The sequence below is a fragment of the Triticum urartu genome, chromosome 1A, assembly GCF_056163025.1.
Source record: "Triticum urartu cultivar PI428250 chromosome 1A, HENAU_Tu73, whole genome shotgun sequence".
Lineage (NCBI taxonomy): Eukaryota > Viridiplantae > Streptophyta > Magnoliopsida > Poales > Poaceae > Triticum > Triticum urartu.
Genome location: NC_141873.1, coordinates 16,847,889 through 16,865,515, shown reverse-complemented (window position 1 = coordinate 16,865,515; position 17,627 = coordinate 16,847,889). Strand labels below are relative to the sequence as shown.

The 17,627-nt window shown below is 43.8% G+C and overlaps 2 protein-coding genes and 1 pseudogene across 2 annotated transcripts in view; all 3 read left to right on the top strand.

The window, feature by feature from the left end:
- LOC125542949 (disease resistance protein RPP13) overlaps positions 1–17,627 on the top strand; it is a 166,634-nt gene that overhangs the window by 1,329 nt on the left and 147,678 nt on the right. The window lies entirely within an intron of this gene.
- LOC147988456 (disease resistance protein Pik-2-like) lies at positions 895–3,815 on the top strand. Its single transcript, XM_087544396.1, has 2 exons — positions 895–1,176; positions 1,714–3,815. The coding sequence occupies exons 1-2, from the start codon at positions 919–921 to the stop codon at positions 3,628–3,630; spliced, it is 2,175 nt and encodes a 724-aa protein (XP_087400522.1). The 5' UTR covers positions 895–918; the 3' UTR covers positions 3,631–3,815.
- On the top strand, positions 9,297–10,047 carry LOC147988455 (uncharacterized; annotated as a pseudogene).

Sequence of the window (17,627 nt, the reverse complement as noted above, 5' to 3'; positions counted from 1 at the left end):
ATTTTGTACCATCTTATCCTTGCCTAAATAAACAACATTGTTTGGTCCCTGTAATACTAGTGATGTTATTGCCAAAGAAGCAGCGCTATTTCACCACATTTGAAATTAGAAGTAAAAAATATTTGTGTTGAAGTAGTATTCAATGATAAAAAAAGTTCAAAATTCTAGGTTATCCTTTTGAGAACAGAATGCACACTTCCATTGTAGTTGTGACCTGTGTGTATACCTGCACATGTTTGGTTGAATTTAACATGTATTCTAGGTTTTTCAGGAATTGGGATGGGAAGATTTCAGTTTATGGGAAAGTTTGCATCTGAATTATTCAATCGATTTTATAGTCTACTTATTTAGCATTATTTTACATTCATTCATGTATAGGATTCTCAACATGGATAAACAATTAAACATTGCTCGCTTGTGAACAGGTTTCTCAAGATGAAACAGATTTAACTAAGACAGAATCAAGCTCAAACCGTGCCATTACCAGTACAGATAACAACTCTACTATGAGTGAAATATCGGAGGACCAGTCCAAGGGTGCAGATGAAAAAACTATAGTAAAAAAGAGCTTCACCCGCCTCAGGACGACGGTGACTGCTTTGGAGGAATCTCACCTTGTTGGGCGAGAGAAAGAAAAGGATGAGATTATCAAATTAATTTCAGATCAACCTACCCAAGAATTCCAGGTGATCACAGTGTGGGGAATGGGTGGTCTACGAAAAACCACTCTAGTCAAAGATATCTACCAAAACCAAGGGCTGAGTAGCATGTTTGAGAAGCGTGCTTGCATCACAGTTATGCGTCCTTTCAATCTTGAAGGTCTTCTTAGAAGCTTAATTATGCAACTAGATAGAGAATCTTCTGAAAAGAAGGATGTGGCGGGGTTTGATGGGCAGCACAAAGAACATATTATTATTCATGCCACTTGCAGAATTGAGCACGGAACTGGCAAGGCTTTTAGAAGGAAAGAGGTGTTTGATTGTTCTTGATGATCTCTCATCTACCGCAGAATGGAACATGATAATACCAATTTTCCATGGAATGGAAAAAACAAGCCGGATCATAGTCACCACAAGGGAAAAACATATTGCTGATTTTTGTTCAGAGAACAAAGAAAATATACACATGCTCAAAGGTCTAGAATACAAGGATGCACATGACCTCTTCACTAAGAAGGTACTCAATGACATATGTCATTATTGTTTCCATCTTATTAGCTATCAAACCAAAATGATCAGCTGTATTTTGAACGTAATTTGATCCACCACACAACCTGTCTCTCCGGTCTTGGCCATTGCTACAGCCATGGGATTTACTGGGAGTAATTCATGCATTCCAACATTATTGTATTTCATGACCGCCAACATTATTTTGTAAATAGTTATAAGCTATGCAATCACATATATGCTTACCATTTGGTTGGTCTAGTTGCACATTAACTTTGAACAACAAGGAAGCAAATGTCCTTATATTTTATTAAGTATATTAAACTGATAGTCACTGGTCACAGGTCACCTACGCACCCACCAGCCATCTTGCATGCCCACAGAAGTCTATAGCTGCTCCGTTCCATATCACGCTGTGTTTAGTGATTAATTTGAGTATAAATTAATTAATCTCCATGTCCTTATATTTCAATAAGTATATTAAAATATAGCTACCAACCTTACCTATTTTTCACAATAATAAATAAGTTCATCACATGAATTTTAGGTATTCAAGGAGACTACAGATTTGGATACAGAATATCCTGAGCTGGTTGAACAGACAGAACTCATCTTGAGGAAGTGTGGTCGGCTCCCTCTTGCAATAGTCACCATAGGTGGCTTCTTGGCTAGCCAACCAAAAACCTCTTTGGAATGGAGGAAATTGAATGATCATATCAGCGCCGAGTTGGAGATGAATCCAGAGCTTGGGACTATAAGGACTGTACTTATGAGAAGCTATGATGGTTTACCTTATCATCTCAAGTCATGTTTCCTATATATGCCCATCTTTCCTGAAGACTACAAGGTTGGCCGGGGACGTTTGGCACGTAGGTGGAGTGCAGAGGGTTACTCAAGGGAGGTGCGCGGCATGTCTTCAGAGGAAATAGCGGACAACTACTTCATGGAACTTATAAGCAGGAGTATGATCCTACCATCTCAACAGTCAATTCATAGCACAAAAGGAATTGATTCCTGTCAAGTCCATGATCTTATCCGTGAAATTGGTATCTCAAAGTCCATGGAAGAAAATCTTGTTTTTACACTCGAGGAAGGTTGCAGCTCAAATAGCCAGGCCACGGTGCGCCACCTGGCTATAAGCAGCAACTGGAAAGGAAATAAGACTGAGTTTGAGAGTGTAGTGGACATGTCCCGTCTACGGTCAATCACATGTTTTGGAGAGTGGAAGTCATTTTTCGTTTTTGACAAGATGAGGTTGCTACGAGTGCTGGACCTAGAAGACGCAACCGGTCTACATGGTCATCACCTTAAGCATATTGGGAAGTTTCTTCACCTAAGATACCTTTCTCTAAGAGGATGTGATGATATTCTTCACCTTCCAGATTCACTGGGTAACCTGAGACAGCTTGAGACACTAGACATTAGAGGTACCTACATAATGATGCTGCCAAAGACAATCATCAAGCTTCGCAAGCTAAACAATCTTCGTGCTGGGTGGTTGTCAGAGAATGAGGATGCCTCATTTGAAGTGGGAGAGGATTTGCCAAAGGTATTGAAGGGGCCATGCAATTTACTTCTCTTGATGGCGCTATCCTGTTTTGTTTGTCAACTGCCTTGTATTGATGATGTTGACATGAGCCACCGAGCTATGTGCAATTTCTTGTGCTGCTCCCTGTTCCCTGCTGTGTTGATGCACATTGAACTAAGTGGTGTTCTAGTGCCAAGAGGAATGAGGAAACTGGAAGCCCTGCGCACAGTGGGTGTTGTGAACATTGGGCGACGTGGAAAGGATGTTGTAAAGGACATAAAACGGCTCGTTCGTCTGCGCAAGTTGGGAGTGACCGGTGTCGATAAGAGAAACGGACAACAGCTGTGTTCTGCAGTTGTTGGCCTGAGCCGCCTGGAGTCATTATTGATACGGTCAGAGGGGGAGCCAGGTTTATGTGGCTGCCTGGATGGAAAGTTCTCGTTTCCGGAGACACTGCAGAGCCTCAAGCTGTACGGCAACCTGGTCAAACTGCCAGAATGGATCCAGGGCCTCAAGAATCTGGTGAAGCTGAAGCTGCGGAGCTCCAGGATAACAGAGCACGATGCTGCCATACAAGTCCTTGGGAATCTACCCAATCTGGCGTTCCTGCATCTGTTGGAGAAGTCAGTCGAGGGTAAAGAGGTCCATCTCAGTTTCCAGCAGGGGACGTTCCCGAGCCTGGTGGTGCTGGAGCTGAGCATGGGACTCGAGGGAAGGCTCGGGTCGGTCAAGTTTGAACAAGGAACAACACCGAAGCTTGAGGTGCTCAAGTTTGGTACGACTATATACATCGGCAGTGGTTTCCTTTCAGGCCTACCATCTCTCGCCAGCTTAAAGGAAGTTGTGCTAGGAGGCTCCCACTTTGGCTCTATATTGGAATACCTGAGAACCGAGCTTGCCGAGCATCCAAATCGACCCGTGGTGAAGAGGGTCTGATTGAGCTTCAGAGGTCAATCGTGCCCAAGAATCCACGACAAGCTACGAGCAGTTTTTTTTTCTTTTTTGTTGGAAGAACATCTATGACCATTTAATCGTTGATATTTCCATTCGTGCTGGTCGATGGCTTGTTTCAAAGTCACATATGACCTGTAATTATTATGTATAGGTTGCGTCCGACGGTGTCCTGATAATTATGCACGCGCTTGATCATGTATGTGTCCAAATTTTCAATGGCTAGACCCCCTTGGTCCTTCGGCCTACATATTATATCCCACTTAGCAAGCCTATACTTTCGTTTGAGGTCGTCATTCTGCCAAAAGAACCGAGATCGGTAGAAATCTAACCTTTTCCTGACTCCCACCGGAACCTGGAAAAAGGATAAGAGAAACATAGGCATACTGGTAAGGACCGAATTAATCAGAATCAATCGTCCTCCGTATGACATGAGCTTTCCTTTCCAACAGCTCAGCTTCTTTTCAAAGCGATCCTCGATGCATTTCCACTCACTCTTAGTCAGCTCACGATGATGAATGGGTATACCTAAGTACGTAAACGGTAAGGAACCCAATTCACATCCGAACAATTGTTTATACGTGTCCTGGTCCTCCTTTGCTCTTCCAAAGCAAAACAATTCGCTCTTGTGAAAGTTAATTTTGAGGCCAGATAGTTGTTCAAATAAGCATAATAGCAGCTTCATGTTTCTTGCTTTCACCAAGTCGTGCTCCATAAAGATGATTGTATCATCAGCATACTGAAGAATAGAAATCCCTCCGTCAACTAGATGTAGGACCAGGCCACCTACCTGTCCTGCATCCTTGGCCCGACCTATTAAGATAGTGAGCATATCAGCCACTATATTAAACAGGATCGGTGACATCGGGTCTCCTTGCCTTAGCCCCTTGTGTGTTTGAAAATAGTGACCTATGTCGTCATTCACTTTAATCCCTACACTCCCTTTTTGCGTAAAGGAATCAATCTGGTTTCTCCAGGCCGGATCAAAACCTTTCATACGCAAAGCTTGTTGAAGGAAAGGCCATTTAACTTTATCATATGCTTTTTCAAAATCCACTTTAAAAACTACGCCATCAAGTTTTTTGGAGTGGATTTCATGGAGCGTTTCATGCAAGACAACAACCCCTTCCAGGATGTTTCTATCAGGCATGAAAGCAGTCTGGGACGGCTGAACTACTGAGTGTGCAATCTGCGTAAGTCTATTTGTCCCGACCTTGGTGAAAATTTTGAAACTCACATTTAGCAGACATATAGGTCTGAACTGCTCAATGCGAACAGCCTCTGTCTTCTTAGGAAGAAGAGTTATCGTCCCAAAATTCAACTTAAACAATTGAAGCTGCCCCTCAAAAAACTCCTGAAACATGGGCATCAAATCTCCCTTGATAAAATGCCAACACTTCTTGTAGAACTCCGCCGGAAACCCATCCGGTCCTGGAGCCTTATTATTCTCCATTTGTGCAATAGCCTCAAAAACCTCTTTCTCCGAGAAAGGCGCAGTTAGTATCTCATTCTCGGCAGTCTCAAGTTGAGGCACATCCTCAACCCTAGACTCATCCAACGACACAAAATTCTCTACCGGGGGACCAAACAACTGCTTATAATAATTGGTAATGTAGACTTTCAGACTGTCCTGACCAACTATTGTCCCTTCATCTTATTCTAGTTGGAAAATTCTCTTTTTACGATGCTTCCCATTGGCAATCATATGAAAGAATTGAGTGTTATCCTCGCCTTCTACGATTTTGCGAACCTTAGCTCGCAACGCCCACTTCAATTCCTCCTCACGAAGAAGCTTTTTAAGCTGCAACTCCGCTTCTATCTTTGTTTCCAGCTCATTGGAATCCAAGATAGAAGTTTCTGGTTTAACTTTAAGGTTGTGAATAAGTAGAAGAAGTCTCTCCTTCTCCACCTTATAAATCCCATGCGTGTGCTTAGCCCAACCACGAAGGAACCTTCGGAGATGACGAATCTTGCATTGCCATCGCTCGATAGGCGTCCTACCTCCCAAGTCCTTCGCCCACTCTCTAGCTAGCAACTCAAGAAACCCTTCTCTTTCAAACCAGGCAAGTTCAAACGAGAAAATGTTCTTGTTTCCCACAAAATTTTGAGCTCCGGAGTCGACTAATAACGGTGTATGATCCGAGACACCTCGAGTCAGAGCCTGCACAGTTACCAAAGGAAACTTCTGTTCCCACTCGACACTAGCTAGCACACGATCAAGTTTCTCAAAGGTCGGAACCGGTAACGAATTAGCCCAAGTGAATTTCCTACCCGAAAGCTCAATCTCTCTGAGATCCAAGCTTTCGATAATAGTGTTGAACATAAACGGCCATCAGCCGTCAAAATTGTCATTATTCTTATCCTCCTTTCTTCGGATAATGTTGAAATCCCCTCCCACTAAGAGAGGTAGCTGTTCGTTACCACAAATGCGTACCAAATCCACCAAAAAATCTGGCTTGAGCTCTGGTTGCGCAGCTTCGTAAACTGCCACCAAGGCCCAATCAAACCCATCTGCCTTAGTTCTGACTCGAAACTTGACAGCGAACTCTCCCATAACTACGCTCCGAACCTCCAACGACTCGCACTTAACCCCAAGTAAAACCCCACCGGATCTTCCTCGAGGGGGGAGGCAATGCCAATCAAAATCTACCCCCCCGGACAAAGTGGCAAGAAATTGAGAAGTGAAATTGCTTCTTCCAGTCTCGGATAAAGCAATAAAATCTAAATGATGTTCAAGAGAAGCATCCGCTAGAAACCTCCTTTTAGCCAAGTCTCTAAGACCTCTGCTATTCTAGAAAATGCCTCTCATAGCTCATCATGAAATTTTTTGGCAGTACGGATCCTAGCACTCCTACGCGCTGCGGAGGCTGGATAAACCTTTCGTTTCCATGTTCGCTTAGGCTTTATGTGACCATCAGCCTGATCACCGCACTCATTCACAGCTTCTAGCACCAAAGGCTCATCTACAAGAAGAGACGTCTCAGGATTGGTGTCTTCCTCTGTCTCTAGAAATGCAGGGTCAAGATCGGCACACATACCATCAAGAACCCTAACCCCAAGCGCATCAATCTCCGAGTCATTCATTGGTTTAACGACAGCTATGTGACGAATCATATCTACCGCACGATCAGCTTCCAAATCAAGAATGTCGTTAACCGACTTGGCAATTTCAATATCATTATTACCCAGTGAAATTCCTAATTGATTTGCATTATGAATGATTTCATTATTAGTAAAATGCAGAATGGAATTCGACTTAATAACAGACATACCAGTGGAGGTCTCGACGTCATGCAACTTGGCAGCCCTCAACGCACACCTCAGTTGTATGTCATCAACGTCCGGCTGCTCCTGCAGCCTCCCGCTGATCTGCCTCCCCTGGGAGACAGGATCCGGGATACCACCAAAGGCGATGACCTCCTCTCGAGAAGCTCTGCTAGGGGAAAGGCCTCCTGCCCGTCCCCCAACAGCGGCGCTCCGGGTCGCAGTCACCGGAGCAGGAGAACAACGTGGCGGTGTCTCCTGCAGCCTGTCCACAGGCGACCCACCAGCAGCAGAGCCCGGGGCAGCCCACGCGCAGCGCACCGGGGAGGAAGCTGGAACACTGGCCGCGTCACCCAGTCCACCCACAACGGGGACCGGCGAGCCAGCGACCTCTTGCCCAGCCACACCCACGCCCGCGCGTGGTGACGAGGAGAAGGACGCCGCCCCAGCCAAAGGGGTGGGTCTGGCCGGTGAAGCGGCAGCCGGCCCGTGGCCGCCCCCAGCGGCCGGCCCTCCGAAGAAAACTCCCCCCGCCTCTGAAGATGCCATGGAGGGAGCGAGTGGTGCGTAGGCCTCCTGCCCGCTTGTCCCACCCGAGGTCGCCCGAGCCTCCGGAGGGGCCAAAACCTCCGCACAGGCCTTAGGCACCATCGAAACAGGCGCCGCAAGAGCGCGGGATGGCCGGACCTCACTCCCGCCCAAGTCCGCCGAGCCGTCCAGCGAAGTCGTCACCTCCGGCCTAGGCAACGGCGATGAAGGAGGAGTAACTTGGACCTCCTGTCCAGTGGTTCCTCCCGGTCCATCGACCAACAAGACACAGTCAACCCCCGTAATCTCCGGCGGCAAATGCTCAGACGGGTCATCCATGTCCACCCGATCACTCCAGAGACGAGGAGGCGCCGAGAAAGCTCCTACGGAACCAAGTTGCAACATGTTGGACGGGACCAAAACCGGCGATTTCCCCTGAGCAGACTCTCCTGCCTTAGACGAATCCACAGGCCTGGAATCCCTGTCCCCATCATTATGTGCGTCATCACCATGGTTCCCAGAGGGGCCTCCCCCCTCAGTAGTATCCATATGATGCACCTCCTCAAAATCCTGAAACAGGTTAGGGTCCTCATACTCGACATTCAACATGTAAGCAATACCCTCGTGACACCATCTGACCACTTCCGGCAAGAACTCGATGTTAGCCACGCTAACCAGCAAGCGCGCCACACCATGTGCACGGGTGAAGGGCATATCTACACGCTATCCATCTCTGCGCCATTATTAACAAGTAATAATTCTAGGTTGATAAGTGAAACCAGCCACTTGGCAATCCAACGGAGCCGCCCACTCCTCAATGTAATCTTTCGGGTGCTATTGAGAGCAGGGAAGGACGGATGTCCTATGATGCCATCCTCTTCTCTCAGATACAACCAAATGCGGAGGTTGCGAAGGTTGCATGCATCCAATTTACAGATCGAAGACATGTTCATTGGTGTCCCAATAAATGCCCAACTGCCTCAGACTTGTTAATCTGGCAAGTCCTTCCAGAAACTTCATTGACTGCACAAAGATGTTTATAAAATCCCCAAGCTCTTGCAAGTTCTCCATTTTCCCAATACCATCGGGCAATTCAGTTTCATTTGGAACAAACAGACGGCTAGTCGTTTTAGCCGAGTAATCGATTCTGGAAGCCCATGTAATTCGGATTCAGACGCATCTAGCATCTCTAGAAACTGCAAGTCTCCAATTTCTTTCGGAAGCTCGGTTATCTTTGTAAGAGAGATGTTCAAGTACCTCAGTTGCAAAAGCCTTCCAATATCCAGGGCATAGCACGGCACCTTGCTATAAATGGCAATTGGGAAGGAGACAAGACTGAGTTTGAGAGCACAGTGGACATGTCCCGTGTACGATCAGTAACAGTTTTTGGCGAGTGGAAGTCATTTTTCATTTCTGATAAGATGATTCTTCTGCGAGTGTTGGACCTCGAAGACACCACAGGTCTTTATGATCATCACCTTCAGCATATCGGGAGGCTTCTTCACCTAACATACCTTTCTCTTAAAGGATGTGATGGTATTTTTCACCTTCCAGATTCGGTGGGTGACCTGAGAAAACTCGAGACACTAGACATCAGAGGTACCACCATATTGATGCTGCCAAACACCATTATCAAGCTTCGGAAGCTCCAATATCTTCGTGCTGGTGTAAAGTCAGCAAATGAAAATGTCTCATATGAGGATAAACTGTTAGAAGAAATTCCACACATAATGAGGAACAGGCTATGCATCTTGCCTCAGTGCTTGCTGTTTTCTTATTTATTATGCAAAGATCGCAGTGACTTGAAAATCCATCATGCATGCACTATGACATGCTGTGTTATACTCCCTACTTTAGCGATGTGCCCGGACTTGTGTGGTGTTCTAGTGCCTAGAAGGATGAGGAAGCTTAAAGCCCTGCACACACTCGGTGTTTTGAACATTGGGCGACGAGGTAAGGATGTTCTACTGGACATAAAAGGACTCGCCCAGCTGCGCAAGTTGGGAGTAACTGGCGTCAACAAGGGAAATGGCAAAGACTTATGTTCAGCAATTGTTGTTTTGAGCCACCTGGAGTCATTGTTAATCAGGTCAGAGGGGAAGCCAGGTTTATGTGGGTGCTTGGAGGGAAAGTTCTCGTTTCCAGAGACACTGCAGAGCCTCAAGTTGTACGGCAACCTGGTCAAACTGCCGGAATGGACCTTGGGAATCTACCCAATCTGGCGAAGCTGAGAACGATGCTGGCATACAAGTCCTTGGGAATCTACCCAATCTGGCGTTCCTGCATCTGTTGAAGAAGTCAGTCGAGGGTGAAGAGGTCCATCTCAATTTCGATCTGGGGACGTTCCCGAGCCTGGTGGTGCTGGAGCTGAGCTTGAGCCTCTTTGAAAGGCTCAAGTCCGTCAAGTTTGAACAAGGAGCAGCCCCGAAGCTTGAGGTGCTCAAGTTTGGTGCGCCTATATACATCGACCGTGGTTTCCTTTCAGGCCTACCATCTCTCTTGAGACTCAAGGAAGTTGTTCTCCAGGGTACCTACGATGACTCTGAATTGGCATACCTGAGAGCCGAGCTCGCCAAGAATCCAAATCGACCTGTGGTGAAGAGGGTTTGATCGAGCTTCAGAGGTCAATCCAAGGCAAGCTAGGCGTACTGTCTGTATTTTCATTTGTGTGCAGTATCTATGAGCAGTTTTCTTGTTGTTAAAAATACGGTTTTGCTATTTAACAGTCGACTGTTTTCTAATTCGCTGTCACTCGAATTTGTGTCCGTCTGATCACGCGCTGTGATTCGCCCTGAAAGTTGTTGTTTCGGTCACGGGTTTCTTTTGTCGGGCACGGTCGGGTGCGGTTTTCTTTTGTTGGCCTTGGTTTTATATTGGGTCTGCCCGTTATCATCTCCCCGTGTGTGTCGGGCACGGTCGGGTACTGTTTCGAAAGGGCAGAGGTGCAGAGGGAGGAGCGATAGGAGGAGGCGCTCGAGCGGCAAAGGAGTCGAGGCGATTTCGTCAGGTTCATGGCGTCTCCGAGATCCCTCTCTGCCGGAGCTTGATTCTCCTCTTCGATTCTCTACTTCCCTCGTTACTTCTTCATTGTCTCTCTCCCTTCCTGTGTGCTATTTGCCATGGTTGTGGTTGTGTAGCTTCCAGATCTTGATGTTCGTGCGTTTGTGTAGTAGATTTTGTTGTTGTTTGAGTATTTAGCTGTTGGTTCTGCTTCGTGGTTCATGTAGTTTCCTGTGGATCCAGTGTCCTAGCGTCAGTTGTTAGTATTTGTGTGTTAGCCCTGGCTTTGTGATTGCGTTGTTATGTTTTAGGTGTTCTCATTTTGATCCTTTTGTAGTAGCCGCTGTTTTGTTGCTCGTTTATGATTTTTTTAATTGATATGTTGGTGCTCTGGTAGGGTGAGGGTTTGTGGGTTTTCAGGTGATAGGCATATCTCTGTGTCGAGTCTTCTGGATCGTCCCCTGCAGTTGCAGTTTCAACCATCTGGTAGGGTCAGGTTTTAGGTGACAGTGCTCTTTTAGGGTTGGTTTTCTTTTGTATCCGAGTTTTTCAGAGTTTGCAGTGCTATTTTCCTGGTAGTTGGTGGGATTTTTTTCTCTCTCCACAGTCCCCTGCGTTCTAGCACTGCAACTAGGTCTGCTAGTGTGTGTCAATTTTTTCTCTATATATTTTCCTTGAATTTCAGTGGATTTTAGCTCTGAATTCCACTGTAATACCCGAGTATTTCCATGTAATGTAGTCCCCCAGTTTTGTAGTGTATTGTTCTCTAGTATTTCTTTGTAATTCCCGTCTGAATTGTTTGCTGCAATTCTTGTGCTTTTGGTCTGTAATCCCCCAGTCTAGACCTAGGTTTGCACTGTAATTGTGTATCTTTACTTTCTAATTCATGTGCTTTCTGCCTTAGTAGCTTACTCTGTAGTTTTCATCAGTTTTGCACTGTACTTTGCAGCAAGCATGGCAATTACACTGTACTTTGCATTGTAATTTCACTGAAAGTAGTCTGTAAGTAATTACACTGAAATTTTCCTCTATGTACACTGTAATATTTATGGTAATTACACTGTAATTTCCCTCAATATACACTGTAATATTTGTGGTAGTTACATTGTATTTCCCTCAATGTACACTGTAATTTCCATATAGTACTTACACTGTAATTTCCCTCGATGTACACTGTAATTTCTGTATAGTTTTTACACTGTAATTTACCTCAATGCACATTGTAGTATGCATGGTATTTACACTGTAATTTCCCTCAGATTTCTCTGTAATTTTCCTATAGTTTTTACACTGTAATTTCCCTCCATGTACACTGTAATATGCTTGGTATTTTCACTGTAATCTCCCTCAGATTTTTGCCTGTGTAATTTCCCTAAAGTAAACTATATAATTGCTCTGCAATTACTATGTAATTCATGTGATTTTTGCACTGTAATCTCCCATTTCTGATTTTCACTGTAATTCATGTGCTTTCTTGGTTGTATGCCTTTTGATTACTCTGTAATTTGTGTCAGGTTTACACTGTAATTTCTTTGCTTCTTGAGTGTAATTTCCATTAGTCTACACTGTAATTAGTGTCTCCTGGATGTGTTATGCGTTGGGGTTGTGTATTAGCTGGGATCTGTGGATGGGAGGGGTAGTACAAGGTGAGATCTGGGATGTGTGTTTGGGCCTTTTCATTTTCTTTTAGTTGTCCAGGGTATGTGCGCGCGGGGCGGGGGGTCCTTTTTAGCTGTGTCATTGAGTTTCTATTTCGATTAGTTGAGAACCGGGTCACAATGTTAGCCCGACCCGTTGGTAATTGGACATACAGGTGTCAACAGGAAATTTGAATGATATCCAAATGGAAATCAGTCAAATGCTAGATAGACACTCCCTAAAAATATCTATGAGCAGTTAACCGTTGATATTTCTATTTGTGTTGGTCGATGGCTTGTTTCAGAGTCACATATGACATGTAATTATGTATGTATCTGAATCGTTTCGTTTCCAGCCTGTTTGCTATACTTGTCTTTTCTTCATATGGGATGGCAGCCAAGTCTGTAATTTCTTTGGTGTAATGTTTTCTTCCTCGTATGTGTGCGTTCAGTGAAGGATAGTGACAGCTCTGGCTGCTGCATACATGCTGCTGAATCACAAACAAATTTTGAGCAACGCTGACTGTCTGCGGTGATCTATATATAACACTGAGACTGTAGTTCCATGTACATGGTAATACTGGAGCCAAATTAAGGTGATTCAACACAAAGCATAGAAAGAACATCGCCATCACCTTAATTTTGATATACGCCCTGTTATGGCGATGTTGGCTTTTGATATACGCCATCACCTTAATTCAACACAAAGCATAAAACTATTGCAGTATTGAAAGAGGATCAAAATCCAGTCTAACTTTTGATATACGCCCTGTTATGAATGCTGAAAAAGAAACGAGAAATAAGAGTTCAGCATTGCCTACACTCGTGCAGCATTCATGAGACCTTCAAATCTCTGAATTTTCAATGTGAGACGGTTGGGGCACGCATCGGCCATGGTCTTGAAAGCACCCTCCGCAGCCTCCACATCTTCATCCATTCGTGCTGGACGATGACTTGTTTCGAACTAACATTTCACCTGTAATTATGAATAAGTTGCCTCCGCCGGTGTGCTTAATATTTCCGATGTAATCATGTGTGTATCTGAATCGTTGGCATGCTTCCAGTCTGAACATCCAGTTCAGTAAGGGGTAGGCATGCTTCCAACAGTTTCAAAGCCTGTCGGATGCTATGCTGTCGACAAGATGGAAGGTCGGCGGAATTGGAGTTTGAACAAGGAGCAGCTAGCCCCTAAGCTTGAGCTACTGAGGTTCAGCAGTTGGAGTTTGAATCCCAAAGTTGGTCCAAGCAAGACTTCATGGAGGAATTGCGGGGCAAGCTTGGCGCGAATCAAAATGGACCCGTTCTGAAGAGGTTCCGAGCCCGAGCCCGATAATTTGTCCCTGCTCCCCATATCGGCCTTTGTTCCTTCTGGCTTGTATTTTTTATTTCTTTTTATTTCAATTCGTAAGCAATGTAAGTGTACGTTCATTTTTGTGTGTGTTCAACGCAAGTTTTGCTATTCGTTGTGTATCAGTCCCAGCAAAGTTGTAATTTTGGTTATTCTTGTTCTTTTATTATTGGTGAAGAAAAATGACAATGTAGTCCCTGGTTTGTGTGACTGTGTACGTGAAGTTGTTCATGGTCCTAGAGTTGTTGTTACATGCAAGGCCGTGCTTGCCAAGAGCCCAAGAACCGAAACCGGCCCTCCTTGAAGATGGTCCGACCTCCAGTGCATCCATCCAAGGATAGTATACTACTGCTGCTACTATCTTGTTGCAACGCTCTGCTTCTGTATAGAAAACAATGTATTGATCAATGTAGTCTCCATTTCTGATGATCACATGTTTTGAATTCATAAGATTAGCTATGGAAGCCATGGTTCATGTAATGTATGTGTCTCCATGCAGAAGCGCGAGCAACTAGGCCGGCCCATTAAGCTATGTCCCTTCTACCACATTCTATGTAAGCGACGTAAAAATAAAGAGAATAAGGAGAGCACATGCTACTAGCCACTTCACCTCAATGCTGTTTGTGATGTTGTATAGAGCGAAATATATAAGAAAACACAACGACATATATATGAAATCATTTCTGAATTTTTTTATTTTGTTATAACAAATGTGATTGTTTCGAAATCCCAAATATTTTATGAATTTGTGAAAAAAATTAAAAATCAAACATTTTTTGAAATTTGAACGAAGTTTCAAAACATGAATTTTTCAAAAAAAATCCGAACATGTTTCGATACATGAACAGTATTTAAGAAACGCGACCAGTGTTTGAAATTCCTGAACATATTTTAAATTTACGAAGAAAATTTGCAAACATGAACATTTTTTTGTATTCCAAACAGTATTTAAATTTCTTAAAAAGGTTTCAAAAAGAAAAAAAGTTCAAAAATGAGAAAAGTAAATTAATAAGAAAAGAAAAAGGAAAATAACCTTAGGCCTTGGCCCAACTAGGCGACCGCATCGCTCCCGTTGGGTGACCACTGGGCCGGACCAAGCATTCGCGGATTGAAAAAATTCATAAATTTTGAAAATAAGGTCACGAATTTGAAAAAAAATAACGGGATTTGAAAAAAGTTTGCAACAGTTGAAAAAAGATTGCTGATTCGGAAAAATGTTCAAGGATTTGAAAATAAAGTTCATGAATTTAGTAAAATGTTATGAGTTTAAAATATTTATGGCTTTAAGAAAAAAACTTCTTTTAAAATAGTTCGCGATGTTTAAAAATGGATGAAAATGAATAAAGAAAAAGAAAAATAAAGAGAAAAATGAAAAATGAAGGAAAACGGGACAAACAGAAACTGAAGAAAAAAAATGAAAAAACACAAGTTTTAAAAATTACTCATGTTTCAACAGATGTTTAAATTTTTTATAAATTGTTCACTATTTAAAATTTTGTTCGAATTTCGATTTTTTATTTATTTTAGAATGTTGTTAAAAAATTCAAGAACTATTTGGTATTTCAAATTTGTTCACATTTTCTTTGAATAAAAGTTTCGATTTTTTCAGAAATATTTTCATATATATGAATGTTGTTATGTGTGCTTGTATATTTCACGTTATAGAACACCACAAGCAGCGGTAAGGTGATGTGGCTAGCAATGCCCGCCTTAACTGCGAAGTCAAGTACTCGCAACCTCTTGTTTTCCTCTGTATATTTACGCCGCTTTGACGAAAACGTGGTAGGCGATTCATGAATTAATGGACCGGCCCAGTCGCTTGCGCCTGTGCAATTCGTATAAGAGGTCCCGCGTATTGGTGCAGGCGACGTACTTTTAAGCGATGTGTTTAGGAGGTGTACCGAAGCAGAAATGATAATTTTTTCATCTGAAAATAAGGTCAGCACACCACCACGATTAGGAACGGCAAATTGAGGCAAACTGCTTGAAACGGGTTTACACGAGCTCAACCTGCAACAATTGGAAAGGGAAGTGATCTGAGCAGATAGGCTCGGTTTGTGACTGCCGAACTGTGGTGTGCTAACTTATCTTGTAATCTACCCCAGAAAAATAGCGCTGAGAAAAGAAAGAAAATAGTTAGCCAAACAGCAAAACTGGCAAAATCTTGACGAAAAAAACTGAATTATCATACCACGGCACCAGATGCAGCCAACATCTATACCAAAACTGAAATTTTCCACTAAACAGACAGTTTTGAACAAACACTACTTTTACTTTTCCATCCAGTGAGCTGAAATAGCAGCTCACGCCTGAGGTGCATCTATGCATGGTAGGGGCAATTAATACATTGGGTGGTCGATATACTATTATTTTATCGAAATATGTATTTGGCAACCCTGTGCCCGATTGCAAAATTGCCACACCACTCGGTGTCCCTCCGATCGGCATCACACGCATAAGTCTTCCTCCCGTATTCCTCCCCCGCGCCAAGTCCCAGCCGATGGTGTCTTCCTCTGATTCCTCCTCCCTGCCGCCAAGTCCGAGCCCTCCTCGCCGCATCCTCCTCCGGCGAGCCGCCGCCGGCAAGCCAAACCGCAGTGCCGCCCCTTGCTTCCTCCTTTTCCCTTCATCTTCCTTCCTTCCTCTCTCTCTATCATCTCTTTCTTTCTGCTCACGGGAGCTCCCATGGCGCCCACTAGTAGAAAAAGGGCCTATAGTCCCGGTTCGTAGGGGCCTTTAGTCCCGGTTCTTGAACCGGGACTAAAGTGTCGGTACTAATGCCCCGACCCTTTAGTCCCGGTTCAATCCAGAACCGGGACTGATGGGCCTCCACGTGGGCAGTGCGCAGAGCCCAGGCAGGAGACCCTTTGGTCCCGGTTGGTGGCACCAACCGGGACCAATAGGCATCCACGCGTCAGCATTTCTGTGGCTGGGGTTTTTGTTTTTTTTAAGGGGGAGGGGGGGTTGGGGGTTTTGGGGGGTTAATTTAGGTGTTTCATATATTGTGTTAGCTAGCTATAATTAATAGAGAGAAGTGTCCTCTCTTATGTCCGTGCTTGGTCGACGCTACGTACTATACAAACGTATAGAGAGGACTAGACACGCTAGCTAGCTAGTAAGCAAATGAAGGAAACAGAAGATCGTCATGAACATATATGCATACAGAGAGAAGTGATATCGACCACCTCTCCTTCTCCGAGAGATTGGTCGAACAACAAGTTCTCATATATCTATCTGACACTACCGGCTACATATATACAATAATTATCTCTTACAAATATAATCATAGGGACTCAGAGTCCACATAGAATTCTCCGTCTTCAGGGATCACGTGGTCAAGAAAGAATGCCGCCAATTCCTCTTGAATTGCTCGCATGCGAGCTGGTGCTAGGAGTTCATCCCGCTTCCGAAACATCTAATTTAAAGAAGGGGGTCAATACATATATATATATATATATATATATATATATATATATATGAATGAATAAAACTCAACACAAATGATGGTAATAAAATAAAATTGTGAATGTTGTTATTTACGTACTTCATATTGTTCGTCAGTGGAGCCCCGCTCACAGGTCGTGTGGCGGATGGACTCGCAAACGTAGTATGTATAGAAATCATTCCCTTGTTCCTGCCACAACCACTTTACAAGAAATAGAGGTTAATCAAACTGATAAGCAAGAATGCCAAATGGTATTGATGAAACTAGCGCTTGAATGACTAGTAGATGCGCTTAAAATGCTACTATAGTACTTACTTTCGGGTGTCTAAATTGCAGCTCCTTCGGCAGTCCCGGAGCTTTTCTGGTGAATTTTCTCCAAACCCTGCCGGACAAAGAAAACAATTACTTGATATATCAGGAAATGAACAAAGTTGCTGATATGGTGGATAATGATCGATTTAACTTACTTGTCGAGTATTTGAGTCATGTCTGCATAGTCCTGGGGATCTTTTCGTCTTGAGTCTAAGACGGTTACTAGTCCCTGCTCAAGCTTAATCTCTAGGAGAATATAGTGGAAACTGCACATGCATGCATAACTCATCAATTACATTACTATAACCTTGACTAATATATAAGGGAAACCGAATACGCACAAGACAGTAACACTCACTTGAAGTTGTAAGGAAAGAGTATTATATCTTTGTTTTCATTTATTACGAACGATCATAGCAAGTTGGCCTCGGTAGCTGCGGCATGAAAT

Excerpts from the sequence above, each read along its gene's own strand:
- LOC147988456 (XM_087544396.1), top strand. The coding sequence starts at position 919 with ATGCCACTTGCAGAATTGAGCACGGAACTGGCAAGGCTTTTAGAAGGA. Across the intron at positions 1,177-1,713 it reads ATGACCTCTTCACTAAGAAG|GTATTCAAGGAGACTACAGA; the intron begins GTACTCAATGAC and ends CATGAATTTTAG.